This window comes from Bos indicus x Bos taurus, chromosome 3 (assembly GCF_003369695.1).
Source record: "Bos indicus x Bos taurus breed Angus x Brahman F1 hybrid chromosome 3, Bos_hybrid_MaternalHap_v2.0, whole genome shotgun sequence".
NCBI lineage: Eukaryota > Metazoa > Chordata > Mammalia > Artiodactyla > Bovidae > Bos > Bos indicus x Bos taurus.
In genome coordinates, this window is record NC_040078.1 from 110,304,015 (window position 1) to 110,330,820 (window position 26,806).

Sequence of the window (26,806 nt, forward strand, 5' to 3'; positions counted from 1 at the left end):
GAGGGTTTTCTTTTTTAATCTACTTGATTAGCCTGCACTCACTCCCAGATTCTAACAAGTTTGGGGCCTAGACTAGGAATATTTTTTAAAGCTTCTAATCCTTAGTCACAATAGAGAACCACCAATTTGAAGCTTCTTTGGAGCAGTGATCCTCAAACTACAGCATGCATCTCAACTTCCTTACAGACACAGCTTGCTGGGTCCTACTCCAGTAGTTTGAGGGGGTGGCCTGAGATTTTACATTTCTGATATTTCTGATCGATGTGATGCTGCTGGTCTGGGAACCATACTTTGAGCACCATTTGGTCCTAGACTAAGATAAGCCCAACTTTATCCCATTGTGTGCTGCTCTTAATACCACATACAGTAGGTTTTTTGTTTATCTGAGGTGAAATAAATCATCTGTCTAAGTTACTCCCTATAGATAGCACATTTGTGTTTACAGTATTGAATTACTATCAGATTTGAATGCCATATACTTTTTAGTACACCGGTGGTAAATGCTTTGTACCACCATAAGAAGCAAGCTAATCACTGAATAAGTGGGAGAAAGAGATGATTCACATGACCATGCCTAGTTCCTCATTAGTTCAACACCACCATCGCTATGCATAGGTGTGAGCTTTTGGCTAGCTTCCTGACTCTCTAAGACGTCTATTTGAAAGCTCCACGGGTGATTCTGATGCTTGCCCCAGTTGAGTGCCACTACTAAAGTGTAAGCAGTCCTGCTTCATGGTTTTCCTATCTGTAAAATAGAATTGTATGACGATTCCATGTGCTAATGTAAAGCATTTGGAACAGGGCCTGGCATGTGGTAAGTGCTCTATAAACATATGCATGCGTGCTAAGTCACTTGAGTTGTGTCCGACTCTTTGCAACTCTATGGACTTCTCCAGGCCAGAATACTGGAGTGGGGTGCCTTTTCCTTCTCCAGGGGATCTTCCCGACCCAAGGATCGAATCTGCGTCTCTTACGTCTCCTGCATTGGTAGGCGGGTCCTTTACCACTAGTGCCACCTGGGAAGTCCCAGTAAGTCTAGGATCACTAGTAAACTTGTTATCCTGCATCCAGGCCTCACTAAGAATGAAATCGTTCTCTGCCTTTGAATATGTGTCCGCAAGGCAATCTCATAGGGAAGGCCATCAGGCCACCCTGACCTCCAGTCTGTTTTCTCTGATCCAGATCTCTTTCTTAAGCTCGATATAAACTTAATCCTAGGTATCTCACCCTCTAGTCACAGGACATCAAACTCAGCACGTCTAAAGCCGAGCCTTACCACCAGCTCCTGGCTCCCAAGTGCCCAAGCCAGAAAACTATGCATCATTCATCTTTGATAAACTTATTTTGGAATAAATTTAGTTTTATAGAAAAGTCCCAAGGTAATGCATAGTATCCTTATACTCCTCGCCTGGTTTTCCCTAGTGCAACACGTTAGCCACAATACATTTGTAAAACTAACAAACGTTGGTTGGCACATGAGTGTTAACTAAGCTCCAGCCTTTATTCAGATTTCACCAGTTTTTCCACTAATGTTTTTTTCTATTCTAGGATATGATCCAGCATACCTCATTGCATCTAGCTGGGCATCATTTTTGTTGCCTCTTTATTTCCTGCCTTCACAGAGTTACCAAGTTCTCGCATTTGACTTCCTAAATCTTTTAATGAAACTCTCCATCTCCAGTATCTCAGTTCCCTGACCAAGGATTGAACCTGGGCTACAGCAGGGAAAGCCCGAAATCCTAACCGCTAGGCCTAACTCCCTTTCTCAGACTACTTTAACAGCTTCCTAGCTTCTCTCTACTTTAAATCTCCTCCCTCTCCAGTTTTTTCTCTGTACTCTAAACACTGGATCATCCATTCCTCTCATCACTTAACACTTTCTGATGGTTTCCATTGCTTATAGAACAAAACAACTTTATTCTATTTATATTCCCTCATAGCTCAGCTGGTAAAGAATCTGCCTGCAATGCAGGAGACCCCGGGTCAGGAAGATCTGCTGGAGAAGGGGTAGGCTACCCGCTCCAGTATTCCTGGGCTTCCCTTGTGGTTCAGCTGGTATAGAATCCGCCTGCAATGTGGGAGACTTGGGTTCGATCCCTGGGTGAGGAAGGTCCCCTGGAGAAGGGAATGGCTACCCACTCCAATATTCTGGCCTGGAGAATTCCATGGACTGTATAGTCCACGGGGTCGCAAACAGTCAGGCATGACTGAATAACTTTGAAAATGTCAAACCCAACTTGGGTTTGACATGCTAAGCATTTCATAATCCTCTCCCACCTAGCGCCTCAATTTCCTTTCCTTCTACACCTCATAAAGCCCATGACCCATTGAATTGATACAGCCTCAGCGTGTTTTTTACTTCATACCAACTGTATAAAGGGTAAACATTGCTTCCGGAAATCTTTCTTACAGATACGTATATATGTATGATTGGGTTGTGGTGCAGTGCACCCTGATATTTTCTAATCTGTTATCTCTACTAGATTTTTTTTTTTTAATGCCAGCTTTGTCCTTAATCGATTTTCTGAAGTTGAAAAACACTGGGAGTGCACCGGTGCTTTACCACTTCTGGCCAAACACCACTCAGAATGGCCTCCCAGTTGGTTCTCATCTGCTTTCAGGTGATTAATACCCTGGAAACAGTTTATTCCTTCCCATGCTTGGGGTGAGAGGGGATAGGTTGCAGAAGAGAGCAGCTGTTTTGCCTCAGGGTAGGGAAGCTTAGCTCTGACTAGTGAAGAGGTTGAGGAAGCTGACAAGGAACCCCTAAGAAATGGAAGGGGGTGCTGAAATAGTCTAAGTGCCATATGTCTTACTTCATTTAATTCCCTCAACTTCCTGTAGTCTAAAATAATTTTAGTAGTAGAACGTCTCTTGCCAGGTCCAGGTCTTTCATTAAAGCAGAACATACTTCCAGCCTTTCCTCCCATCCTTTCATATGTGTAGGTTGAGGCAGGGAAACTTCTTGGGAGAAGCAGTCACATCTTTGGACCTTTCCCCTGGGAGATGATTCCCAAACCTTTCATTTCTGTGAAACCCCTGACCATCTGTCTCTGACAGCACACCTATAAGGAACGGGGGGATGAGAATTCCAGGGAAAGAGAGGCAAGTGCAGTGGCCCTGAGACGTAAAAGTGGTGATCTGAGGAGCTGAAAGGGAGCCAGTGTGGCTGGAGCAAAGGAAGAGGAGAGAGTAGTTTAACATGTGGTTGAAGAAGCAGGCAGTGTCTCGATTGCTGCCAGGGCTTTAGTGTGGTGCACCAATGGAAACAGACCAGTTGGAAGACTACTGTAATAGTCCCAAGGACCAGGGTGGTAGCAGAGGAGATTCTTCTATCTGGATGGACTTTGTGATGGATAGGGTATAGGGAAAAATCAAATACAACTTCCTAGTTTCTGCTTGAGGAACTGGGTATAGAGGGTGGCACCATTTACTGAGGTCAGGAAGGTGGCCAGGTCAAGATCTGAGTACTTGAGTCAAGTACTCCATTTTGGACATGAGTAGGGAGTGTTTCAGAAGAGAGCAAGTAGTCACCCATATCAAATGCTGCCAAGTCCAGAAGAGGGGACTTTGGACTTGTGGCCACTGATGACCTTGCTGAGTGGATTTCCATAGGCTGGTAGTGGTAGAAGCCAGAGTAAAGTGGGTTCAGGAGTGAATTAGGGGTGGGGAAGTGGAAGGAGGAGTGTCATAATCTTTTTAAGAACTCTTTAAAAGGAAAGGATTTATGTTTGGTAAGGTATGAGATCCTAGAATGTGTCCCTTAGGGAATGATCTAGTAGGGACAGAGAGACTGAAGGTGCAGGCAAGAAAAATGGAAATCCTCAAGAAGAAAAAGAAGCTAGACTTGAACGGGCCAGATAGACAGTCATCAGCATTCACACTGACACATGTTTAGACCCACCACCAACAATCATAGGAACACATCACATAGACCTAACAGCCAGACTGACACCTTCACCCACAGGCTCAGTAAGTCACAACATACCGCCGCCCGCCCCACCCCCCCCCCCCCCCACACACAGGATTCACTTCTATCTCACACACACACAGAACTAATAGCCACATTGACAAGCCAGACAGACCCACCGTCTGCATCCCCTCACCCAGTGGTGCCTGCAGCCCCCCTCCAAGATTTCCCCCTTATACACTCCACCCCCTTCCCCCAGTTCCCAGGCCCTGTCTCTCCCCTGTGACCTTGCCATCTGGGGAGGCAAATCCAGGCCTGGACTGAAGAAGGACAGGGAGGGCTTCATATCCAGTGAAAGGTTTTATTAAGAGAATGAGAAAGCAGTCTGAGAGTTGGGGAGGTACACTGACTGCAGGGTCAAGAGAAACAACCGTAAATACAAAATCTCAGCCACAACCTCAGAGTCCCTGACATCCTTCTTCCCTCCCGGCCCACCCATAGCCCTTTGCGAGCAAAAACAGCCTCTCCATCCTAGCGTAGCTGCACATCTTGGTGTGTGAGCAGAAGACAATGAAACAAGAGTCCTCGGCTCACTGGTATGAATAAGCTGCACTGGACGTTTTTAAACTGTAATGATAAATAAATAGGACAGACAGCAACAGGACTGAAGTGCAGCCTGGATTCAAGTTATCCAATTTGTGCTTTATCTTCCCTGTTCCTTGAGGGGCCCTCCTGCCCACTTCTTTAGAAGAGTGGCAGCAATGCAAAGAATCCACTGGGGCCTTCTGCCAGCACCCCTTTTCTGGGGGTAGGAGACTGAGGTGAAGCACACCAGCTCCTCAGCAGCACCTCTGGTTTGTTCATTTCTCTCCTGGTCTCAGTAAAAACAGCAAGGCCTTGGCCCCTGGGGGCACCCATCACTGCCCAGGCACCCTCATGGGCAGCACTGGCCCCAAGAACCAGGCTTTTCTGTGCCAACCTCCTCTTCAAGCCCTTCTCAGCAGTCAAGGGGCAGAAGATTGCACACAGGAGGCAAGCACCTGGGTGCTTAACTTAATCAACAGCACAAGAGGCCACTTCCCCTTCTCCAGCCCAGACCCCTAACTCATAGGCTTCTGGAGGAATGTTCTTTTTCTGGTCTGACTCCAGCCCCACCTTTGAATGCTTTCAGGCCCACCCCCAGGAGGAAAGACCTCATTTCAGATCTTGGGAGCCCCTTAGGGATGGGGCGGGGCAAGCAGTTACTTCCGATGTTTGGCATCCTTCTCTGACGCCTTGGTGTCACCGTGCCCACTGCCCGCACTGCTTAGAAACATCTTGTCCAGCCCCTTGAGTGACTCCAGTAAGTAGTTCTGGAAGGCATTGAGGGCAGCACAGATGGCGGGCCCGCCGAAACCATGGGTGATGAGGCTGAAGTGTGTCAGACAGCTCTGCACTCCCGGCTCCAGGATGAGCGCTGGGCGAGTGTTGCCCAGCGGTGAACGGTCCTGCGCCATCAAGTCTGCAAACTCCTTACAGATCTGCCTGGTGGGGGAAGGAGGGTCAGAGGTTAGAGACAGAGGTCTGAGTTCAGCTGGATATCATATATATGATTGCTGACCCAACAGTCTACAAATGATGATCATACCCATGTTACAGAAAATTAAATGAAGGTTCAGAGATGGTAACTGACTTGCCCAATATCACAGCTAATAAACAGCACATGCCAATACCCTACAATTTCTTTTCCTGTGGCTATTCTGCCCACATTCCAAGTCCAGCTCAACTCCTGCCTTGTCCAGGAAACTTTCCTTGATTCTCTCTCCTATCCACACCTGCACCCAAAACAGCCAATGCTTCAAGAGCTTTGTTTATGAAATTATTGGGGGAACAATCCAGAATCTGCCTTAAATAACTGAAATAATAGCAGTGAATATGAATTGAGGCCTGGATTCTGTGCCAAGCACACTGTCTATATCAGCTCACTTAATCTCACAACAAATCTGTATTGTTATCCCTGTCACATGGAAGAGGAAACTCGTTAAGTTTCTGACGATTAGATGACCTGTCCAAGTGACTAGGCTGGAAGTTGAATCCAACTCCATTCTGCAGCCATCATTCATTTCTCTATGCATCCTGCGTCCACCTCAGGCAGGAGAACCACTTGTGTCTTCCCTTTGCATCACCAAGGAACCCAGTCAGCATCTTAGACGTGACTGGGACCCAGGAAGGGCTTGGTGAGTTAGCTGATTAATGAGTGAGGTGGGTCCTGCCCTAGACACATTTCTCCAGCTCCAATATGAACAGTCTCAAAGGCCCCATGAGTCATGGCAGTCCCATGAGTCTGTGAGTCCATTTCTGCCTAGCGCATTTGAGGGAACTGTGAAGAAGGGAGGATGGAGTTGTGATATGAAGAACTGCCTTAGGTGGAAGGCCTGAATGTCATTCTAAGCGGAAGAGCAAGCCCAAGAATGGGAGGGCAGGAGAGAGCAAGAGGGTCAGGCGGAGTGGGTGGAGTTTGTGCAGACCACATTATGGGGGTCCTCAAAGGAGTCTGGATTTTACAGAATGGTGGTTTTCAAACTGCCCTGTCTGTCTCTTCTCGCGAGGGAACCCTTCCTTAAAACTAAATCTTCATCAAACATCAGTTCATTACACAGGCCCTGCAGCATCCCAATAGCACCTAGTTTGAAAATCAATGCAGTAACAGTGGGAGCCCTTGAAGGCTCTTGGGTAGAGAGTAGTGCATGTGCGGGGCAGGAAGGCTGGGGGAACAGAGGGGCGCTGGGGTAAATGTCCAGGAGTGAGACTAGGAGACCAGCGTTGCAGTGGCATGTGGGTGGGGTGAGGGAGGCATCCGTGAGACTTGTAGAGGGGTCAGGTGTGAAGTAAGGACAAAGTAGGGTCAACATAGGGGCCTGGCTGGGTGCCCTGATGGAGGTCACAGGAGCAGAGGGGCTGATTGACAAGGCTCAGGCATGGGGCGCAGGGCTAGAGACCCTCAGACCCTCGATGGGACGAGCTGGTGGTGCCATGGGGGCATGGTACCCACACCTGGGCTTCTGTGTAAGCCTGTCCTGACACTGTGTGTGTGACATACAGAACTCAGATATGCTCACATGTCTACGTGTGCCCTGTCACATGCAGCATGGAGCTTAGGTGTGTGCAGTAGATCACGCACCGTGTGTCCATCACAGGTACACGTGGTGCCCACTGTGCCCGCGCTCGGAGCCTGTGTTTGTGCCCTGTACCCATATGTGCCCGTGTAGGGTACCCATGGCAGCCTGTGCATGGCACCCTCACTCACTTGGCAGCCAGCAGCATGCTCTTGCGGCCATGCAGCTCCCCGGGGTCAGCGTGTTGTCGGCACAGGTACTCGGCAGCTGCCTTGGCTGGGAACTCGGTCTCACAGACGTAGCCAAAGTCTCGGGCCAGGTGTACGGCCTCTCCTAGGCGGAGGGGAGGCAGAGATGAGACATCACTACAGCCAGGTGTACCTCTGAGCCCGGAGCACAGCCTGGACCCTCCAACGTCTGGCCAGGGCTAGCCTCCATTCTGCTTCTATATATGTTTCTCTCTTCTTCCGATTCCCCTCTCAGCTCCAGTTGCAACCCCACTGCCCTCCCTTCTCGGAAGGCCTCTGAGCTCAGGGGTGGGAGCTGAGCTTGAGAACTCAAGATGATTGAGCTCAGAGTCACCAGCCTCCAGGGAAGGGACTCTAACCCCCTCATCTCTACCACATTCACACACTGGCCACTCTTCCTCACACACACACACACACACACACACACACACACACACACACACACACACTCTGCTGTACCAGCACATGCACCTGTGTGCTGCATATACACGTAAAGACTGCATGCATATTTCACACACACCCCTTACATATGGGGCACAGAGAACACACATATGACTAAACACGCCCTCCTGCATCTGAGACGGTCACACACAGTCACATTGGGTGGTGGCTCGTGGCCCCTCGGGCCTCACCCTCCACTAGTGAAGTCAGCAGGGTCACGTTGGCGGCCTTGCGACGGCCAGCTGGCAGGTTGAGCCCAATCTTCTCCAGCCGCTCGCGCAGGCACCGGCCTCCATTCTTGGATTTGGCCCTGGGCGTGCACACAGAGAGAGACACACACTATAAAGAGAGAATCATGGATGCTCAGTGAGCCAACAGGGCCTTGCTGCCTCCACCAACCCTGCGAGGCTTGGGCCTGGCCCTGGGGACACGCTGGGGTCTCCACCTGCCCGATCGCAATCTCTTCCTAATCTCACTGGGTTTGCAGCCATGATGGGAAAGGGGGCCCTACACCCAGCTCCAGGAACCGCTTCATTTCTCCCTAATCCTCCCAATAGCAGAGACAGCCCAGGGTGGGGCAGGATGGACCAGCATCTCAGGGTTCTTTCTCCCACCTGTGTACATCAGCTCAGCTACCCAGGGACAAGCAGGCCCAGAGACAAATGGGAAACACAGAGAGATACATGGGAGACATTGTCATACACACAGCTGCCCAGGGCACATAGACACACACACAGATGAAACGCACTGAGGACCAAGAACAGACGTGAACACCAATAGAGACAGACACACAGTCTCAGATGTCCAGGACACAGAAACACATGTCCACACCAAGCCAGGAGCCCAGGGACATTTGTGCAGACACCCATGGACTCATACAAGCCACTCTGGGATGCTCAGACACCAGGAATAAGGGGATATTCCCACACCTGCACAAATGCAGCTCCTACCCAAGGGTGCGTGCTCAGTCACTCAGTCGTGTCCGACTTTGCGACCCCCATGCACTGTAGCCCACCAGGCTCCTCTGTCCATGGAATTTTCCAGGCAAGAATACTGGAGTGGGCTGCCATTTCCTACTCCAGGGAGTCTTCCTGACCCAGGGACTGAACCCTCCTGCTTTGCAGGGGGACTCTTTACCACTGTACCACCTGGGAAGCCCCACCCAAGGGTAAGCATATACTCACACCACCCACAGAGTAGAACATACTCTGACCAACACATCCCACTGAAAGTAACAGGAAACTCACACTCATGGAAACATATACTCTTGTCCACTCCCTACACCACATACACATACAAGCACACATGCAAGCATGCACACAAACACTATCGTCAAATACATCAAAAGTCATAGTCCTGAAGCAGAAATACCTACCCAGGCACAAGGACATACGCAGAGACAGGCCCAATTATGAAGACAAACTATGGACCCCATGCTCCCTGCTCAGAACACACACACCAGAGAGGCCTGTACCTGACACAGGGAATGGGCCTTAAGTCCTGGGGGTCCTTTTTCTGGGTGGGGTGGGGGCTGTCCCTTCCCCTAACCCAGCCTTTCCATCATGCCCAATGTGGCTGAGTCCTGCATCCCTTCTTGGTACCCAGGCTCTTCTCTACTCCCGACCCTCCAGCCTGCAGACCCATGGGAGCTGCCAAGGACATAGGCCTGTCCAGACAGCATACATAATCCTCCTGGGAGACTGAGGTAGAGATGACCCTGTGTGTCCTGGGGTGGGGCCGTCCCCTCTCCAAACCCCTGAGGAAGTCTGAAAGGACCACAGGTTTTAGCCTTGACCCTGGGCAGGGAGCTGTGGGCTGGCCTTCCTACCTGCGAAGGACACCACCCAGGAGAGAGGCATTGAGGCACTCGGGAGGTGAGAGTCGCCGCTGGACCTCCCCCACCGTCACCTTGTACTTGGACGTCGAGCTGAGCAGAGAGAGCCGGCCGGGCACGGAGCAGAAGACCTCACTGGGGTTCGTGATGCCGCCAACCAAGCTGTCTTTGGCCAGTGAGAGGGCCGAAAGGCTGCTGGCTTTGGAGGGGATGGGGACTGTGGAGCAGAAGCGAGAGCAAGGGAGAGAAACACTGAGCACTGGCCAGCTGGGATGCGAGCGCGCTGCTGAGGTGCCAGCTGCGAGTCAGCACCGCGCTCACACACTGTGCACACACAGCTGCTTCTGCACGTCCCAGCACCTTCCAGAAGGAGGTTCTACTAACCCTGCTTTAAGAGAAGAGACTGAAGCATGATGAGGTTAACGTGACTCACTCATGTTCACTCAGCCAATGGGTGGTGGAAATGAAACTCAAAACTTCTCTGGCTCTGGAACCCCGATTCCCTTCATTGAGTCAGGCTGGTTCCCTGTTAAAAATCAAACAGCCTCAGCAGTCTTGGGAGTTTGGGCATGCATGATCACAGAGGGTGTTGGAAATAGGGAAACGGAATGTGAGCTGGCGACTGGATTCCTGGGTCACTGCCAGATCACAAGGAGTCCCCGATTCCCTGCTCCCACTCACCTGTGATCCCCATGTCTCCCCCACCATCTCAGGTCAGTGAAAGGCCTGGGGGCTTTGGACTCCCGCATTCCAGAGACAGGGAGGTTATGACCCCATTAGGCCCCCAACCCTGGCCCTCTTCCAGCTAAGTCACTCTGGGATGTCAAGGAGTCCAGGAATAAAGAGACATCCCCTATTGTTCCCTCCTCCAATACTCTCTAATTTTGTACTAATATCTATGAAGGGCAGGGAAGGGAATCTGAGAAGTTTATTTTTTAACTCGCATTTGGACACTCTTGGCTCTAAAAGAAAGTCCTTCCCGCAGTCTAACCTCCACTCTCCTGCTAAGCCTCAGGGGGAAGGGAGAACGACTGAGGTACTTGTTTCCCCTTGGGCTTTTCTTCTTTCAAGGAAGTGAGAGCCTTAGTAGAAAAGGCAGGCTTTCTGTGTTTGGGGAGGGGGATCAAGTGGAGATCCTGAGGCCAAGAGTCAATGAGCACTCACTATACTATATACTGTGCTTCTACCAATAACCTCACTGAATCCTCAGAACAGAGGCTACGTTTATTATCCCCATTTTACAGATGAGAGACTGAAGCCCAGAGAGGTGAAATAATGGGCCTGAAATCATGTAGCCGATAGACTTAGTACCAGTAGTAAGCCCTGGACGGTGGTCTCAAAGGCGGCACTTGGCCCTCCAGTCATCTGGCAAAATGTTCGCTGAGCACCAGTGTGCGGGGAACTGTGCTAAGCCTCCGGAAGGCAGAGGCAAGCAAGCCTGGCCCAGTCCCTGGCCTGGCAGAGCCCCTCCAGCTTTCCCTTCTCTGAATGTGCACTGAAACCATCCCTGCCTTCGCCCAGCCAGAAACCTCAGTGAGGCCCTCCACACTGCCCTCTCCTACACCATCCCGCCCATCACCGTGGCCTAGGGCTTTCTTTTCCCCACGTGCCTGGATGCAGCCACAGGTATGGAGGGACACTCTCACTTCCCACCTGAATTTCTGCACAGCCCCTGCTCCAGAGGGATCTTTCTGAAACATCCATCACTCCCCAGCCTAGAACTCATCAGTGCCTGAGAATCAAATTCTAGCAATAGCTGAGCAGAATGATGCTGCCTACCCTCCAGTGAGTGCCAACCGTATACCAAGGGCTTCACATTAACAGGTCTATGGAGTAGATGGTACGTTCTATCCCCATTTCAAGATAAAGAAACTTAAAGTTCACAGTATTAATAGTTAAGCTGGCTCAGCAATAAGGAACAGAGATGGGCCTGGCCTCTGATGATGACCATAACTGTCATAGTGCCCTTCTTGGGACTTCGTTGGTGCTCCAGTGGTTAAGACACTGCCTGCCAACGCAGGGGACACGGGTCCATCCCTGGTCAGGAAACTAAGATCCCACATGTTGCACAGAGTGGCCAAATGTTTTTTAAAGTGGGACCTAGCTTGTGGTCCAGCCCTCCCTACCTATCTGCCTGGTCCTCCATCTGCCCTTTAGGCTCTCGACCACACTGTCCAAGAGCAATACACTCTGAGCCACATATATAAATTTATATTTTCCAGAAGCCCCATTTTTAAAAAGTGAGAAACACATTAAGACTAGTTTTAATACATTTTACTTACCCCAATAAATAAAAATATTATCACTGAGTCATACAATCAATATTTTGAAAATTATGAATGAGCTATTTTACATTATTTTCTTGTACTTGGTCTTCAAAACTCAACACATATTTTATACTTACAACACATCTTAATTTGGACTAGCCACATTTCAAGTGCTCTATAGCCACACATGGCCGGTAGATCCTACAGTGGACAGCACAGTTGGAGACTTCAAAGCGGGGAGCACAGCAGTTAATAGTGAGATATGGGAGAGTGTTACCATGTAGGACACACCAACATTGCCAGAACTCTTAGCTTGTTCAGGTTTTTGGTTTGTTTTGTTTTTGCTGGTAAGACCAGAATTTGAGGTTTCTAGGTGATATCTCTGGATTATTTTTTTCACTGCACTGTGCAGCTTATGGGAATTTAGTGCCCTGACCAGGGATTGAACCCACACCCCATGCAATGGAAGCATGGAATCCTAGCCTCTGGACCATCAGGGAATTCCCTGGATTTTTAAACACTGGCGACTGATTCAAAAGTTTAGGGACATCCTTGGCGGTCCAGTGGCTAAGAACTAGATCCCATGTGTAATCTCGTATGCTGCAACAGAGATCTAAGATTTCGTATCCCGCAACTAAGACTCACCACAGTCAAATAAAAACTTAGTTTACAAAAATGCATAGAAATGCACATTTTAAAAGGCTGAACTGTACTATATGTAAATTATACCTCAAGCTTGACTTAAAAAATAAAATTATGAATTAATAAATTAACAAGAAGGCCAAAGAGACTGTCCGGTTGCCCATGACTCCTAGGCAGAGGGAATGGTCAGAAGAATAGAAAATTCTTCTCTCCCCCAGCAGCCTCCTCCCTCCAGCTTTTATTAAAGTCTGGAGACCCCTGAGGCCAGGCTCTGTACCAGGAGGGAGACCAAAGCTGGGTGAAGCCGTTTGTGCATGTGCAAACAGGGACATATGTGAGCACACGTGTCATACAAATGTCTCTACATAAAAACTACATGCCCTGCTATACAGCAACGAGGGTGAACCTGTGCGTGCATACACTTAACAACAGTGAGCCCAGCTCTATACACACACGCTCTGCCCTTCTCCAGTGTTGCAGGAATGCAGCAGTGTACATAAGGATATCTGCAGGTGCTTTTGCTACTGTTGATATATTTAAACATAGAGCATATGCCAGATTGATGCAGACATAGGTAGTCTACAGCTAGCGTAGTGCAGGACAGGTGGACAAGTGTTTGTGTATATGAATTAGAGACTTTGCTGCTTCCCCCCACTTCCCCCACTTGTCTGTGTCTTTCCCCTCAGAGCTTCTTCCTTCAAAAATGATGGGTGTGAAGCCAGGGTTAGGCAGGGAAGCAGGTGGCCTGGGGAAAGAGCAGTCATAAAGGTGGGAATTAACTAGCACAGATTACAAGGCAGGGACACTGGCGTCTGTCTCCCACACCACAGTGAGTGCTGAAGCTGGTCTACTCATGGTGTCCCCCTGGTCATGCGTGCAGAAGCCATTCACATGTACACACGCCTGCAGACAAGACTCACACACACACAGCAAGTCTACACACTCTGTCCACAGGTGGGAGATACATTCTGACCACTGATTCTGGGGAGTGTGCCACAGATGCTCAGAAAGCTGGTTAAAACTGCAATTCTTTCTAGAATAAAATACAGGAGAAAAGCTTTCCTGACCTTGGATTGGGTAAAGAGTTCCTCATACAACACCAAAACATGATCCATAAAAGAAAATCATGAAATTGGATTTCATCAAAATAAAAGACTTCTGCACATGAAAAGATACTATTAAGAAAATGAGGGGCTTCCCTGGTGGTCCTGAGGTTGGGAATCTGCCTTGCAATGCAGGGGATGTGGGTTTAATCCCTGGTTGGGGAATTAGGATCCCCCATGCGGCAGAGCAACTGGGCCCACACACCACAACAAGTGAACCTATGTGCCACAGCTAGAGCCCATGAGCCATAACAGAAGACCCCTCATGACCTAATGAAGACACCATGTGATGCAACTGAGATCCCCACACAGCCAAATAAATAAATAAAAGCAAGAGTCTCTTTTAAAAAATGAATGAAATACTCTTGAATAAGATATCTGCAAATCCTATATCTTATCAAGGATGTGGATCCAGAATATATGAATTCTTATAATTCAATAGTAAGATAAATAACCCAATTAGAGAATATTCAAAACACGTGAATAGATGTTTCACTAAAAATGAGATAAGAGTGGCTAGTAAGCATATGAGAAAGAGCTCAACATCACTAGTGATTAAGGAAATGCAAATTAAAAATATACTGAGATACTCACCAGGAAGGCTATAATCAAACAGACAGACATATCAAGCGCAGATGACGATGTGAAGAAACTGGAATCCTCACATCTATTTGGTAGGAATGTAAAATAGTACAGCTGCTTTAGAAAACAGCTTGGGAGTTTCTTGAAAAAATTAAAGACAAACTCATAAAAATCCCGCAATTCCACTCCTAGGAACTCAAAAGCAGTGAAAACATGTCCACACAAAGATGCATTGTGAATGATCACAGCAGCATTATTCATGCTAGCCAAAAAGTGGAAACAAACCCAGAGTCCATCAACTGAGGAATGAATAAAGAAAATCCGTTACATCCATACAATGGAGTACTACTAAGCAATAAAAAAGGGACGACCTACTAATAAAATCTACAACACAGATGAACCTCAAAAATATTATAAGTACAAGAAGCTAGATGCAAAAATTGGCATATTTATATATATGTTTCATTTATATAGTATGTCCAGTATATGCGAACATATAGACAGAAAGCAGATCAGTGGTTGCCTAAAGCTTGGAGTGGGAATTAGTTACAAACGAGAATAGAGGAATTTGGGGGGGGTGTTGGAAATGTCTTAAAACAGACTGTGGTAATGGTTACACAACTCTATAAGTGTACTAAAAATCTTCGAATTGTACTCTTCCAATGGGTGAATTTCAGATATGTAAATTTTACTTCAATCAATCAGTTTAAAAAAAATGAAGTCCCAGGGCCATACTTCCGGGGATTCTCATTCAGTAGATGTGAGATGGTGCCCAGGAAATCTTCATTTTCTTAAACAAGCACCCACTGTGGATTTGATGCATGTGGTTCCTTAGACCACACTTAGGGTACCACCAATCCAAGGCCTGTGGGGAGAGGGACAAGCAGGAGGAAAGCAGACAGGAGGGGTCCTGACCCTCCTCCCAGCCCACTTGAGTTCCCTCACCTTCCCCAGTGGGACCTGCTGGTTAAGTTTCCATCTCACCAACTGCTAGAGGGTTTCTTTTTTAAATATTTTAATTTCTTGGCTGAATCATGTGGCTGGTTTGATCTTAGCTCCCCAACCAGGGATCAAACTCATGCCTTCTGCATTGGGAGCTCAAAGTCTTAACCACTGGACCACCAGGAAGTTCCTGGAGGGTTTCTTTTATTTCAAATTTTAATTTCTTTTAATTGAGATATAGTTGATGTACACTATTACATAATATGCACGGGTACAACATAACAATTCACAATTTTTAAAGATATATTCTATTTATAGTCATAATAAAATAATGGCTATGTCCTCTGTGTTGTGTTGTCCTTGTAGCTTATTTTGTACTGAGTAAGTTTGTACCTCCTAATCCCCAACCCTACCATTCTCTCCTCCCTTTCTTTTAACTATAACTCCTACCCTTCACCGCCCTGTGGGTGCTATGCTGCCCTCAGGCAGAGTCCACAGTTCATTTGCACTGGTTTTTTAGTCTCATGCTGTGGCCGACGGTAGCCTGGGAGGCCAGTGAGGTAGGGTTGTAGAAGTGAGAGTCAGATTCCATCTTTGTGTAAAATTCTGGTATCCTGTGTATTGTGGATATACTTTGCATTCAAAAATTTAGAAAATATTGCGCTAAGATACATTATTTATCTTGATTACAGAGCTCCCAATCTTGCTTCAAGTGAGTTCCTCACTTATTTCACCCCAATCCTGGCCCTCCTTTGAAGCCCAGAAACTCCCCATTCCCCTTTTCCTTCCCCAGAGCCAGGGAAACCAGAGGAAAGGGTGACTGTTCACATCAGCCCCCGCCCTGAGAGTGGACAACAGAGCCCAGCAAGGGATTTCCCTGCCTGTAATTAGGCAACTACTCACTCTCCTTGGAGGGAAGGAGGAACACCTCAGTTCTCATCCCCAAACCACTCCCCTCCAGCTGTAACTGTGTGGTCAGAAACCCACAGAGATGTTTAACCTTTTTAAACCTGTTGGCCCTTTCACACCCAGGACCTCAGCCGCCCCTGACACAGCTGCCCCTCCCGCCAGGGCCAGGAGGAGCTGGAGGAATGAAGTCCTTGCTGCAGCTAGCCAAGAACGAATTTCTATAATTTCAGAGTTTTCCATAATTCTGTAACTCCAGGGCTTTCTATAAATCCAGGAGTGGGACGGTCCTCCATCGCTCCTGGCAGGTGCCAGAGGACTTCAGGACGGGACCGGGGCTCCCCAAGCCTTCGGAAAGACCCGAGGGCGAAGAAGGAAGCTAACCAACCGCGCCCACTTGGCTGGCGGCGTGGCGGGAGTCCCGCAGTGACTGCGGAGGGCGCAAAAGAAAATCACCCGCTGTGTGGGGCGTGGAGGCTCCAGGACGCAGGGCTTCAACTGGGCCACCTGCGTGGCCACGGCTAGGTCGCCCGTGCAAGCGCTTTCCGAGGCCTGACCTTCGCAGATGGGCTCCGCCTGTCTGGTTGCAAAGCCGCAAAGCGCCGCACGAACTCCGTCTCCTCCCCAAAGGCTAGCCGCTCCAGCCGCCAGCCAGAGGCCAAGTTCGCCGCTTGGGAACCAGCCTCTTCCTTCATTTGGGAGATCCAGCTCTCGCCCCTCCCTCTTGGCGGCACTGCCCTGGGCTGTGACTCTCCGTCCAGGTTGGGGCTCCCAGCGTGCAGTCCCTAACTCAGGTCGCCGGGCCACCCACGGGCTGACACTGCAGTCGGGCCGTGTGCGCGCCCGCGACGGCGACATCCCGAACAGCACGGGCGCCCACATCCATCCCGCACACTTGCGCGCAACATCAGCGCGCAACACTCGCGAATCCTGGCCCCATTCCCTGTGTTCTTGGGGCTGCTTTGGGGGATCCTCGCTCACCCATAGGACCCAGAATTTATGGAAGTTTGGGGCTGGGAGTTTTAGGCAGTTTTAGTTCCTCTTTGTAGCCAGTCTCTTGTCCTGGCTCTGAGCAGGGGACTGGGTTTAAGGTACTCAAGAGGCCCAGCTGGTTTTTCTACCCTTTCCCAAAGCAGAAATCCCCAGGTTCCTTGGGCTTCCCAGGTGGTGCTAGTGGTAAAGAACCCGCCTGCCAATGCAGAAGATATAAGAGACATGGGTTTGATCCCCGGTCAGGAAGATCCCCTGGAGAAGGGCACAGAAACCCACTCCAGTTTTCTTGCCTGGAGAATCCCATGGACAGAAGAGCATGGTGGGCTACAGTCCATAGGGTTGTAAAGAGTTGGACACGACTGAATTGATTTAGCACGTGCGCACCTCCCCCAGGGAGTCAGTGAGTCTAGGCCCCCCTAATCCACTGAGTCCGGGCAGGAGTCAGGAACTGGGAACTGAGACCGTGGAGATCATCTCCTGGTGGACGCAGCCCCGCAGCAGGCTCTTGCCACTGGAGACAAGTTCTTCCTTCCGTCGGTTTTGGAAAAATTCACTAAAGCAAGGCATTGGCCGCTAGCAAAGAGCTGGTTCTGACCGCACACCTCTGCTGGGGCTCCAGGCAGCCTCCCCAAACCCCTACCTCTAGGTAACACAGCCCGGGTACCTGGTGCCCCCTTCCCCCAGGTTCTGGGTGGGCTATCCCCTCATCTTTCCCCACACATACTCCAGGTGGTCCAGCTAACTCCCAGCCCCAAGTCTTGGAAATCCAAGTCCTGCCTGGAGCCCTGTCCCTCCCCACCCCACATGCTCTCTGGGAGGGCAGACTGAGCCCAGGCTTGAATTCACTGGTTTGAAAAACAGCTTGTGCCTGCCCTGGGCACTGCGGGCTTGCCTGTGTCCCCATATTCCTCTCTTCACCGCCCCCTCCCCAGATTCAAGGAGCCTGTTGGATGCCTGAGCTTCCTGTCTCTGTCTTTCTCACCTTTCTCTGTCACCGTCAGAACTCACAGGTCCCAAGAGCCAGTGGAGGGCAGATCTCAAACCCCTGGATTTTACTAGAGAGACACAAACACCCCGAAAATAAACAGGGAGCAACTCTCCATCCTTAGAGATCCTCAGTGCCAAAAAACAAGTTCCTGGACACAACAGGGACCCTGACCCCCCAAAGCATGGAAACTACACCAACATGATGGACACACATTATACACTCAACAGCAAGAGACACCAAGAAATACTAGAAAGACACCTAGGAAAGGAATATTTCAGACATGTACAGGATTGCAGACTCACATAGACACCAACACCAGGCCCTGACCCTCCTGCACAGGGCCTGACACAATATTCACAGACCCGCCCCCTCATCCTGAACACTGAAAGAGGCTCCCCAGTGGAGAAAAAATTCCCTAGGGAACCACAAGGCTCCGGAGGCCCTGCTGGGAAGGGAGAGGCAGAAAGAACCTGGCAGGCTAGGAAATGGTAAGGCTCCATAAAGTGGAAATCATTTAACGACATCCATGGGAATAATAGCACCCCTATTACCACCTCTTAGGAAACAGGGAAGTGGTTTAACTTGTTCTGCAAATTAACTCCAGATCTAAGAGAGTGCCCTCCCCCTTGGTAGGGAGAGGCCAGGCCCCTGCACAGGCTTGGCCGCCAGGGTAGCTAAGTGAGCGTGGTCGGGCTCGCAGGGCACCCGGGCTGGTAGGCTCTGGGGCCAATTCACCAACCACCCCAGCTGCCCAGGCTTGCAGCCTCCGCAGCCCCTCTACTGGGCCGAAAAAAGTGACCGGTGGCCACTGAGCTCGGCGATGCACATGAGGGACGCGCCGTAGGGAAGACGTTGGGTCTGTGTGCCAGGGCTTGCACCATCTCGCCCAGTTCTGCCCTGGCAGAGGCACGCCATTCTTCCTTACCTTTCTTGATCACCGACTGGTCCAGGAGGCTCATTCCCGGTTCGTCCATGGCCTGCAAATAGGACAGGGTAGTGGTAAGGGCGGTCGTAGACTATAATCTCTTGTCGCTTCCCAAGCCCCTGCCGTCTGCTCCGCCCAACGCGCACCACCGGTCGCCTGCGGCGGCCTCGGGCGGGACCGGGATTCACCCGCGCGCTCCAGCATTTGCGGCCGAGTTGGAGCCCTGGGAACCTTGCTGTGCAATTCACAGAGGCAATTTTGAACTTCAGGCAATTCCTCCGCTTCTCTTCGCTCCAGGCACAGGCTGCCCCAGTAGACCAGAACTGGCCATATGTAGATGCCCTACATTGCCCAGCGGAGAGGGACAAAGTGGTTCAGCCCCTGTACATTTCCTCGGCGAAGGGTCGCCGCCACCCAGACCCCAGGCTCACGGACTCAGAGCCAGGCCGCCTGAAAGGCCAGGCAGCGTCCAACTCAGGACGTGGGGCGCATCCTCGGCAGGCTGGGAGAAAAGTCGGGCGGGCTCCTGCACTGGCCACTCTTTGCCGCCCGCCAGGTCCTAAGTCACCGCAGCGGATGCTGGCCCATCCCGGACCGTTCGGGCCTCACCTGCAGGTCCTCCAGGCCCGGCGGGGCTGCCAGCCCCTGGAGGCCGAGGGGCGCGTCGGCCAGGCCGTGCGCGCCCTCGGTCAGGCCTTGCAGGAGCCGCGGCACAGCAGCAGCGGCGTAGTCACGGCGCGGGTCGAGGCCCAGGGCGCGGGCTGGCGGCGCCAGCAGGCCGGGCGGCTCGTCGTGGGCGCGGGCGGCGGCGCGGGGCGCGGCCCAGGCGGCCTGCGGAGGCTGCGGCTGCGCCAGGGGTGCCAGGCCGCCGTACGGGTCCCCTGCCAGGTGGGGAAAGGCGGCGGCGGCGTCGGGCGCCTGGCCGTAGGGCAGCGGCGGCTGAGGGTAGGGCGGCGGGAAGTAGGGCGGCTGGAAGTCGGCGGCGGTGGGCGTGTGGCACAGCGGCGGCGCCGGCCCGTAGGCCGCCTGGGGCAGTGACGACAGGCGGGCCCCGCCGGCCGCTGCGCCCAGCCCGTCGGGGCGCTCCTGGGGAAGGAATGGGGCGTGTCAGGCGATCCAGCGGCAACTGAAAGGACCCTCCTCATCTCCCAAGGGGCCGGCTGCCGTCCTGCCCGCTCCCGAGGCCCGAGGTCTATCTCTGAACAACCCGTGGGCGCGGGAACCTTGGGCTGGGGACAGTCCCGTGAGCACGGTTCTCCGCGGGCGCAGTCGCTGTGGCCCCCTCCATCCGAGATTTCGTTGGAGTGGGAGGTTTGGAACGGAAGGTCCAGCACCCAGGCTGCCCTATCCCCGGCCGGGCACGCCCCCATGCCCGAGACTACTCACCATGGCGGAGTAAGTGTGCACCAGCATGGGGCGGGCAGCGCGGGGCGCGAGGCGTGGCGGCGGCGGAGCCCTCGCCCGACGGCGAGCGCTGCGGGAAGAGGTGCGCGGAGCCTGCAGGACCCGCGGGCGGTCACTGTGCGGTGGCGGGGTTCAACCCAGCCCGGAGACCGACCGGCATCTGGTCCTCAGCAGTGGGTGCCCCCGGGCGGGTCCATGGGGGCGGGATGTGGGTCGGACGGGAGCTGATCGCACTTGGAAAAGTCGGTCAACGGGTGCCCAGCGCCCGCCTTCTTTCTCTGAAGGCAGCTTGCTCCATGCACTCCAGTTATAGTGGCGGGGGCGCGCGGGGCCTCCGGGGGCGCGCATTAAAGAGACATGCTAGGGCCGCTTTCTCCCCGCTCCCCAGTGACTTGCTCAAGAGGAGGCGTGGCTTTGGCGCGACCCCCTGGAGAGGATAGAGTCGTGGTTCCAATCTGCGCTGGTCTGAGCGCCTTCTAGGCTCAAAGCTCCCAGCTACCTTGAAACAGAGGAGAATTCGAGCTTGGGACACAAGGGTCTTGGTTTGCTTTGGCTCTGCCCCATCTTTGCCTTTGGAGCCAAAGCACTACCCTTCCTCGGCCTTAGCTTGCCAGTCTGTAAGATGGGTATCAGTCCTTTCTCTAACCACCTCACCCCATTATGGTTGAGGTGGGCAGTCCTGAAAGTGGAAGAGGTTTGTGAGTTGCAGACTCAAGCCCACTGGCTCCTGTGCAAACATATATCAGCGTATGAGTCTGTGTGTGTGTGTGTGTGTGTGTGTGTGTGTGAGTTGGGGGCCATCCCAGCCTCTCTGCATGTTTCTGGGAAAAAACCCCTCTGAGGGTGCTTACTTCACTCAGGCTTCCCCCAGCTGATAACTCCCAATACCTAGCCCAGGTCTGAGGAAGCTGGAGACACAAACTGACTGCACAGAGAGTTGCCTGGCACTGGGATTGGGCATGAGTTCAACCTGAGTAGGGTTCAAGGTATTTCTGCAGCCTTGAGGTCCTGGGCTGATTGAGCGTGGGTGGGTCATCTCCAAAGGATGTTGCCCGAAGCTGTAACTGACACCATATGGACCGTGTGCTGTCATTCCATTTACATGCATAACATGCACAGGCTGTGTGTTTGTGTATTACCAGGACAGGCACCGGCTGGCTGTCAAGTGTGTTCCAGTCTCTGCAGTCACTTTTGCTTTACTTCAAATCCCAGTCTTTCCTTCCTGAGGAAGAGGGACAAGAATTAAAGAAAGGGAAATGAGAGGGGGCAGCAAAGGATGAGATGGTTAGATAGCATCACCGACTCCATGAACGTGAGTGTGAGCAAACTCCAGGAGATAACGAAGGGCAGGGAATCTTGGTGTGCTACAGTCCATGGGGTCACAGAGTCAGACGCGACTTAGTGACTGAACAACAAGATGAGAGAAATGGTAAGGGGAATGAGAATTAAGAAAGCAGATGGAATGTTTAAAAAAAAAAAAAGTTGGGATCTTCCCTGGCAGTCCAGTGGTTAAGACTTTGTGCTTCCATGGCAGGGGGTGTGGGTTAGATCCCTGGCTGGGGAACTTAAATCCCACATGCCACGTGGCACTGCCAAAAATTAAAAAAAAAAAAAAAATGGCAAGAAGATACTCCGACCAGGGCAGAGTAGGAATGTTGTTCAGTTGCTAACTCACGTCCGACTCCCCAACCGCATGAACTGCAGCTCACCAGGTTTCCCCATCCTTCACTATCTCCTGGAATTTGCTCACTCATGTCCTTTGTGTGGATGATTCCATCCAACCATCTCATCCTCTGTCACCCACTTCTCCCTCCTGCCCTCAATCTTTCCCAGCATCAGGGTCTTTTTCAATTAGTCGGCTCTTCACATCAGGTGGCCAAAGTATTGGAGCTTCAGCCTCAATCCTTCCAATGAGTATTCAGAGTTGATTTCCTTTAGGATTGGCTGGATCTCCTTGCTGTCCAAGGGACTCTCAAGAGTATTCTCCAGCACCGCTGTTTGAAAGCATCCATCTTCAGTGCTCAGCCTTCTTTATGATCCAACTCTCATATCTGTACATGACTACTGGAAAAACCATAGCTTTGTCTATAACGGACCTTTGTAGGCAAAGTGATGTCTCTGCTTTTTAATATGCTGTCTAGGTTTGAATAGAAATAATCACAACTTATGACATACTGTGTCAGACTGTATGCTAAATACTTGATGAATATTGAGTTATTTAATGCTCACAACAACCCTATGAGATAGAAACCCTTATCACCCCTATTCTCAGGTGAGATAAGTGAGGTACAGAGAAGTGACATGACTTGCCCGAGGTCAAGGAGCTAGCTGAGTGGCAGAGCTGGAGCAGTCTGCCTCTAGCCTCTTTCTGTGTTCAGAATCACTGTTATGTATTGCCTTAGATTCAGGTGCCTAGAATCTAGTCCTGACTCTGATGAACTGTGTGATTCTGAGCAAGCCCCCTTTCCTCTCTGATCTCAGTTTCTGCAACTTCAACAACAACAATATGGGAGGGAAGAGTGGACTAGATGTTTTCTTAGACCCCTTTCTAATGAAGTGGAGGATAAGAAAGTAAAGATTAAAATAGTGAGCTAGATTAGAGGAGAAAGGGAGATAGAGATTGGGAGGTGTGTGGAGGAGACCTGAGGGGTGTTTTGCAAAAGGCACACCTCGGGTGCAGAGCTCAGGTCTGGGTCATCTCAGTCTGGGAGGCTTTAGGGGAAGGAGGAGGCTAGAAACAGCCAAAGTTTCATCACTAGGAACTTTCCAGAAGCTGAAACCACCAGCTAAGGTGATAGAGAAAGCAAAATTGGGCAGCAATTTTGCAACCTCATGCCCAGGGCAGATAAGAAGTCAGGAGTATGTGTGTGTATATCTACATGGATGTGGGGGTCTGTGGGGAGACCCCTCTTCCCCACAGGACACTAGACATCAGGCTCCAGGACAGGTGTACGTGTGACAGCACGTGCATGCAGGTCGGTGGATGCCTTTGGGAAACGTCCAGGACCAGTGAGACTTATGATGCCTGTGCCAGCTCTGGGCATCTCCTGCTCTCCCCAGTAGGCTTAGGAAGGCCAGAATGACCAGAAAAGCTGCCTGCCCAGTGCCTTTCCTCACCCTACTTCCTTGCAGTTTAAGACAACTCCTTCCTGCTTATTTCTCCTCTTTCCTGACCCTTTCTCAATCTTCTCTTCTATCTCCCCTCTTTTCAACCACACCCTAAGGTCACTTATTCATCCTGAGTTGTAGCTTCTACCTTTTCTTCCTAGCTACCCTCTTCACTAGTGAGTTCATCCCCTTTCAATACTTTAATGACTCCCTGCCCATCGTTATCTACCAACCTTGTTATCTCCAGTCTGTATCTCTCACTAGAAATCCAGACCCACAGGGGCCATTGCCTACTGGCTATTCCCTCCAGACAACTTGTTGCAGCCGAGACCTTCGGAACCCCAAACTGAAGTCAAACATCTCTACCACCACCACCAACTCCAACCTGCTTCTCCTCCCATGTTCTAGAGTTCTGTAAATGGTACCGCCATTCTTCAAATTAAAAAGAGCCATCCCAGGCTCTGTCCTTTGCCTCACCTCCATAAGCTACTAGAGTCGGTAGCCTTTCCCTTCTCCAGGGGATTTTCCCAACCCAGGGATCAAATCCAGGTCTCCCGCATTGCAGGTGGATTCTTTACCAGCTGAGCCACAAGGGAAGCCCCTAATCCTCATAGAGGATCATCATTTCTAATTCTTAAACATCTCTCTTCATCCTCTGTCAGCATCTTAAGCTGCCATACTCTTCCTTTTAGACAAGTTGTTCTCAAAGTGTGGTCTCTGACCCAGCATCACCTACAACTTCTGGAACTTGTTAAAAGTGTCAGTTCTTAGACCCCACCCAGACCTACTGAATTAGGAACTCTGGGCAAGGGGCCCAGCCATAAGCCTGTGAGGTGACTCAGCAGTACAATAAAGCCTGGGAACCACTGCCTGGACCATTGCAACAACCCCCTACCTCAAACTGGTCTCCTGTCTTCTTTCATTTCTCTTCTTCAACAAAAGTGACTGGACCATGTTACTTCCTGGCTGAAAACTCTCCTGGGGCTCCTCATGGCCCATCTTCAAAATTGAAAAATTGAACAAAAAAATTGAAACACCGTAATTGGCATTTTAGGCTCTTTGCAGCTGCAACTAATTTTCCTTTCCTGCCTCATGAACCAGTTTACAAGAAGAAAGTTGAAACAGAAAATATGTCTAGTCTAGCGCTGGGTTTGGTACACAGCAGGTGGTGAGTAAAGGCTTATTAAATAAATGATGAATGAATGAATGGGTGAGTTTATGAATTCCTCAGCCTATTCCTAAGCTCCTTTAGGAAGATTTCTAAATGAATATGTCTTCCCAGGTGGCTCAGTGGTACAGAATCCTCCTGTCAATGCAGGACACACAAGAGACACGGGTTCGATCCCTGGGTCGGGAAGATCCCCTGGAGTAGGAAGTGGCGACACACTCAGTATTCTTACGTGGAAAATTCCATGGACCGAGGAGCCTGGCGGGCTGTAGTCTGTGGGGTCACAAAAGAGTCAGATACGACTGAGCATGCACACATGTGAACATGACTCTGGGTTACTAGACATAGAGCCCAGGTAAAGTGTGGACAAGTCACATTATGATCAGTGAGTGATTTTGCTTATGGCTTCTGAGGAGAGGGATGTTCTTCATGGTTTGCTCTTTGGAGGATCCTCAAAATTTCCTGGTTGCAGACTCTATTCCCTTTCTTGTCCAGGACCTCCTCACTTTCTGAGGCATGGAGGTGGGCATTGCCAGTTGCCCACTCTCTGCAACACATGCACACATATGGGGGCCTGGAATGTGCACAGGGTCCATATGCAGACACTCCTGGACACACAGGGCACACAACATGCACAGAGACACTTATGAGAAACACATACACGTGGGGACACAGGACATATATTTACACGTAGGTATGCATGTTCAAATAGCCCTATTGCTCTTCTCCCAGGCTCAAATCTTTCCCTCTCTTTTCAAAAAGTGAGTTTGCAGTAGGAGTTTATGTTAAGAAAGGACTCAGGCCTGCCTCCTTTATTGTTAACACAGCCACCCTCCTGCCTGCCTTTGACAGCTTTCTGCTCTTGGCCTGGTGGCATGCAGGGTAGGGGAAATCAGGCACAAGGAGATACTCAGGCTCCACCTGGTGGTCAGATCTCACAACTGCAGCTCACGTGCCCCCTTCTCCTTTGGTGCTGAATTACCAGGAGCAAACTTGGTGTTACTTGGCAGCCTAGCCCTCCTCGCGTTCCAGAGTCAAGAACTCTCCGACCAACCCTCACCCAAGTACAGACTCCAGTCTGCCTTGCATTTTGAGGATTTCTGCAGTGTTTGTCTTCTCCACCAGATGAGGGAGAGTATTTTGAGAGCAGGGACCAGGGGCAGTTGTCCTTGGCTTTGGGGCGCCCTTCCCTTCTCTTTTCACCTCCCCAGATGATCTCAGTCACTTCCATCACTTTAAGGACTGCTGATCCCGACAACTCCTGAATCTGTCACTTGCCCAGGCCTCTCGCCAAGCTCCAGACTGCAGAGAGACAATTCCCCCTGGATATCAGCAGTGCAAATTCACCATTTACCAAGACGAGCTTACATTTTGCACAAACCTGTTTTTCTCCCCATGACAGTGAATGGCCCCGTTAGTCACTCATTGGCCCAGAACAGGAACCTGGGAGTCATCCTTTCTCTTCATCCCTCTTCACTTCCAGTTAATCACCAAGCCAACTAATTAACGCCGACCACCCTTACTTTCTCCACCCTCATGGCCACTGGCTTAATTCAGACTTACTAACTCCTCTCCAAGTTCTCTGCCTCAGTCATCCCTCTTGCCGCCAAAGTCATCTTTCTACAACGCAAACAGAGTCACACTCAATCTGCTAAAAAATCTAAAGCCTCAGCATGATTCCCATCTAAGCTCCTAGACATGGCACATCAGAATTTGTAAGACCTGGCCCTTGCCCATTGGTCCAACCTCATCTTCCACCACTCTGCACCTCACACTCCCCTACTTGCAGTTCCCAAGTTCCTGTTCTTCTGTTTGTGCATCTGGCAAGCTCCTTCTCCCCTCAGGTCTCACCACAGATAGCTCCTCTGAATTTTCCTGGAGTGATTCAGCCAGGCTGAGGGGATCTCATATTCCAGCCACGCTATACAGACCCCCTCATAGAAGCAACTGCCTAAGTCTTTAGGAGTTGCCCTTTGCCTTCTCTGTTTCCCCTCTAGACTTTAAGCTGCTTGGCGGACAGGGTCTGACTTCATACTTTTCAGGGACTTCAGGGACTCCATGCCAAGGACACAACTTTGAGTACATCCAATAGATAAATCAATTTTGCTATCTATGCATAGCCAACCACAGGTAGGTACTTAGAAAATGCTCAACGAATGCTTGTAGGCTTGAGGGCCTAGGGGGAGAAGGGTCTGTAGAGTGTGGACCTGGGACTGGTCTGGCTCCAGCCTTACAGCTTTGGTTCAGGCC

The 26,806-nt window shown here is 50.6% G+C and overlaps 1 protein-coding gene across 1 annotated transcript; it reads right to left on the bottom strand.

Moving 5' to 3' along the window:
- Nucleotides 1–4,257: 4,257 nt before the first annotated feature.
- On the bottom strand, nucleotides 4,258–20,603 carry TFAP2E (transcription factor AP-2 epsilon). The gene is made up of 7 exons (XM_027537858.1): nucleotides 20,263–20,603; nucleotides 19,486–19,962; nucleotides 18,877–18,928; nucleotides 9,523–9,745; nucleotides 7,886–8,004; nucleotides 7,197–7,338; nucleotides 4,258–5,434 (listed from the first exon to the last, which is right to left on the bottom strand). The coding sequence occupies exons 1-7, from the start codon at nucleotides 20,287–20,289 to the stop codon at nucleotides 5,152–5,154; spliced, it is 1,323 nt and encodes a 440-aa protein (XP_027393659.1). The 5' UTR covers nucleotides 20,290–20,603; the 3' UTR covers nucleotides 4,258–5,151.
- Nucleotides 20,604–26,806: the final 6,203 nt, after the last annotated feature.

Coding starts and splice junctions, on each gene's coding strand:
- TFAP2E (XM_027537858.1), bottom strand. CDS start 20,289: ATGCTGGTGCACACTTACTCCGCCATG. Junction 18,929..19,485: donor CGGGCCTGGAGGACCTGCAG/GTGAGGCCCGAA, acceptor TCCTATTTGCAG/GCCATGGACGAACCGGGAAT. Junction 5,435..7,196: donor AGCATGCTGCTGGCTGCCAA/GTGAGTGAGGGT, acceptor TTCCCCCACCAG/GCAGATCTGTAAGGAGTTTG.